Source organism: Microtus ochrogaster, linkage group LG9 (genome assembly GCF_000317375.1).
Source record: "Microtus ochrogaster isolate Prairie Vole_2 linkage group LG9, MicOch1.0, whole genome shotgun sequence".
Classification (NCBI taxonomy): Eukaryota; Metazoa; Chordata; class Mammalia; order Rodentia; family Cricetidae; genus Microtus; species Microtus ochrogaster.
Window position 1 is genome coordinate 26,417,726 of NC_022034.1, and position 3,954 is coordinate 26,421,679.

Consider the following 3,954-nt stretch of genomic DNA (forward strand, 5'->3'; position numbering starts at 1 on the left):
AGGGGTAAGTAACCAACACATTCTTTGTCTTCATATAAACACTGTGTTTGAACCCCCACACTAAAGAGGGTGCCTATGGTATTTTAGAAGTGCGACAGTTTCCTGGGAGAGAGGTTGATTCCACCTGCCAGGGACTCTGGAAGTTGGTTTCCTGTGGCTCAGGCTGGCCTCAGACTCAGTATAGAGCCAAGGGTGACCTTGAACTCCTCACCCTCCTGTCTCAGGATTGCAGGCTTACACCATCATGCCCAGATGTATCTAGTGCTTGAGACTGACCCCTAGGGCCTCACGCATGCCCAGCAAGCCCTCTGCCAACTGAGTCATTCTCCCCTCTGGCCACCGAATGGCGCTCGACACCGTTCACTGAGACACTCAGCAAGGGCGGGTCCAGCAAGAATCCTGCAGCCTGAGATGAAGACAGTGAGCCAAGGTTCTGTAAATGCAATGCCAAGCAAAAGGGACGAGGGCGAGGGAATGACTGCATATTTGTAGGAAGTGTGAATCAGAGAGGGAGGAAGGGGCCTAGGGCCAGAGGCCTCTCAGAGCTGACACACAGTCAGCGATAAGCTAAGGAGAGCATTGTAAGAGCCCGCACTTGCTTACCTGGCCAACGCCACCTGATACGGTTGCGAGGAACTGGAATCAGGTCAGGTTGAAGGGCCACAGCATAACCGAGGCTGTGACAATTTTACTGAGAGCAATCGACATTTTAAACCTTTTTCAGAAACAGAACATCATGGCGATTGCCAGGATCAATACAGTTGTAGCTGCCAGGATACGATGAACTTTGCAAGCCACACAGGGTACACAAGATTAATGTCAAAGACCAACTGTCCTGTCAAGTTTCCAACTACTAAGGGAACATACAGAGAAACACAAAGCTGCCTGGGTGCTTCATTGCCTGAGGGAGTACACTGGTCTCTCAGGACTGATGTCCTGATGTCCAAGAGCCACGGACTCTAACCTGAAAACCCATGAGGCATGCCTCTCAAGGCAGCTAGGTCAGGCCAACCCCGTGGTTCCCTGCAGAGTACCACACAGTCAAGTGAGGGGGCTGGCACAGAATCCCATTCAGGTATGAGGCCCATTAAAATGGATGAACCTCAAGGCTGTAACTGGGCTTCAGGGTGGGAGGTGGGGTATTAGATAGAAACAGGACAGTGTATGTGCATCTAAACATGGTAGGGCCTTAAAGGGAAGGGGAGACTTCTGGAGAAAGGGGCTTCATTAGCTGTGAGGCAGAGAGAGGGAGAGAGAGAGAGACAGAGACAGAGACAGAGACAGAGACAGAGACAGAGAGGAAGAGAGAGAGACAGACAGGAAGAGAGGTAGTGGCCATGAGAGAAATGATGGGCTACAGAGAGACAAGAGGAGTCTCCAGCTCTTCAGAGCACTTTCTTGACCCCCCCACCCCACCCCGCCCCGAGAAATCTCTGGACCAGTCTCCTGAACAAAGCATAAAGCTGGCTTTCGGAACCTTCTAGAGGTAGCAGGAGGTTTCCCATCATGTGATCTAGTTCAGCAATAACGTATGTGCCAAGGAGCATGGGGGAGCCAAGACCCAGGATTGGAGAGCTGCCAAGGGACAGCGCAGACTGACTTTGAACTCTGTCCCAGAGAGAGCTGCAGGAGGGTGTGGCTTAGTCTGGGTTATGGGATCTAGCCTAAACATACAGGCCAGTTTCCTAAGAGTCAGAAACCCGAATACAGGAGCCGCGGGGACATCTGCATGACCCGATGAGTCAAACAATTACCAGGGCCAAATGAGCCAAATGTTTCATATCACTGAACTTCCAAGTGATTGGCACACAGTTACTACGAGTAAAACTACTCAGTCAGGGAAGTTGCTGTCGGTGTGAGAGAGCTTTATCCATCCCTTTGCAAAGGTGGCTGAGCTGACTTGGGGGCAGCTGCCTTTGGATCTAGCAGATTCTCAAAAATTTCCTATTTCTTAGTAGTAGGGAAGAAAAGAGAGTGATTGCTGGAAACTTCTAGAAATAAAACAGTAACTCGCAACTTTAAATATATTTCCTATAAGAGAATTTCTTCCTCAAAGATAATGTCAACATAGTAAAAATAATAATTTTTTTATCCATGCTAATTGGGGCTGTAGCTTAGTGGTACTATGATTGCTTGGCATGTGGTCCAGCACTGGGTAAGCAGAAACAAAACAGGAACCAATTCATTTAACAAATATTGCCCACAGTAACAGGGACACTAGCAGTCTTAGAGGCACCCCAAACCTTACGACGTAACATAATATGAATTATATATGTGCTCAGAGGAAGTTTGTGTGGTGTACTGATGAGCTAGCCAGAGTTAGGAAGGTCCTACTTAGCTCCAAAGAGTCACTCGGTACTGCCATTGTTATTATTATTATTGTATTTCCTGTGTAAGGGTGTTTTGTCTGTGTGTTTGTCTGTGTACTATGCGCATGTCTGGTGTGCTGGGATGCTAAAACAGCATCTGGTTCCCAAGAATTGGAGTTACAAATGGTTGTAGCTGTAGTAGGAGCGATGGGCTGCGTCCCACCACCCAGCTAGCTTTACACCCAAAATAATTACACAGAAACTGTATTCTTTTAAACACTGCTTGGCCCATTAGTTCTAGCCTCTTAATGGCTAATTCTCACTTCTTGGTTAACCCATTTCTAATAATCTGTGTAGCACCACGAGGTGGTGGCTTACCGGGAAGTATCTTAACCTGCGTCCATCATGGAGAGGAGAGCTATAGCATCTGTCTGAGGCGTCTGCCTCACTTCCCTTCTTCCCAGCATTCTGTTCTGCCTACTCCACTCACCTATGTTTTAACCTTTCAGGCCAAGCAGTTTCTTTATTAATTAACCAATGAAAGCAACAGATAGACATATGACCCTCCTCCATCATGTAGCTGCCGTGTGGGTGCTGGGAACCAAACACAGGCCTTCTGCAAGAGGGCCAAGTGTAAGTTGTCCCCATCACTCATCTATCATGTGGCAGCATGGGGGGGGGGGGAGGAAGATGCCCCCATCACTCTTTGAGGCAGGTGGGAGAGCTGGCCCTGAGGTCACAAGAGTGGGAGAGCTGCCCCTGCCTCCCCCCTACCTTTTCTTCTCTTCCCATCTTCCTCTTAGGCACCTACTTACTGCCAAAGTGATACTAGGGCTATCTTGTTTCAAATAAAAATTTGAAGGGCTACAATAGTAGAAACAAAACAAAACAACAAAGACCCAAAAGAGTTCTCCAGCCTCAGGGTTACCATTCTGAACACAGGAACCCTTAGGTTAGAGTACTTGGCATCTACCTACCAGATAAAGGAGAGGGCAGACCATGGACATCCTCATGAGCCACCCTGGAAGTGGAACCCATTGGAGATGGCAGAGAATGGGTCGGAGACCGGGAGTGGGAGCTACTGAAGGAGCTTGCCAATGGGTGTGTTTGGAGATAACTTACAAACCTGGTGTGCTTTCCCCAAATGCACGCTGTGCTCTGAGGGCTCCTTCCAATCTGCTGGGTCAGTGACTGGTGCTGGTCCCAGCCATCCGTACCATTCAGGTGACTCTCCCCCAAAGCCTTCTTCCTGACGGGCTTCCAGTCCCTCCAGGGTTATGGGAGGGCACCGTTTCCCCGAAGGTTCATGATAGAAAGCTTTTGCAGTCTTTGAGTTTACAAAATAAATCCAAATAGGAAAATTAAAACTCTTTGTTGTTACAAGACATATGGGTGGAATAAGAAAGTTTTGGGTCATTTTGATGATGTCATATTTCCCTTGTGTGCCCACAGAGTCACAAGACTTTGAAGACAACGGCGGTTTTGGCTGTCAAAACTGCTACAGGGTCAGCATTAGCCTTCCTTTTCATTTACACAGCGGAGCTGTATCCCACAATCGTAAGGTAGGGGTCGTGGTTTTTGTTGGATTCCCGTTGCATTTCACTTTGTCATTTCATCATGTTTGTCTTTAAGTACACCCACTCTT

The 3,954-nt window shown here is 48.1% G+C and overlaps 1 protein-coding gene across 1 annotated transcript in view; it reads left to right on the forward strand.

Annotated features, from left to right (window-relative positions):
• Slc22a16 (solute carrier family 22 member 16) overlaps positions 1-3,954 on the forward strand; it is a 42,987-nt gene that overhangs the window by 19,883 nt on the left and 19,150 nt on the right. Inside the window, 1 exon segment of the mRNA XM_013352380.1 lies at positions 3,716-3,871. Within this exon segment, the coding sequence (XP_013207834.1) occupies positions 3,716-3,871 (156 nt within the window).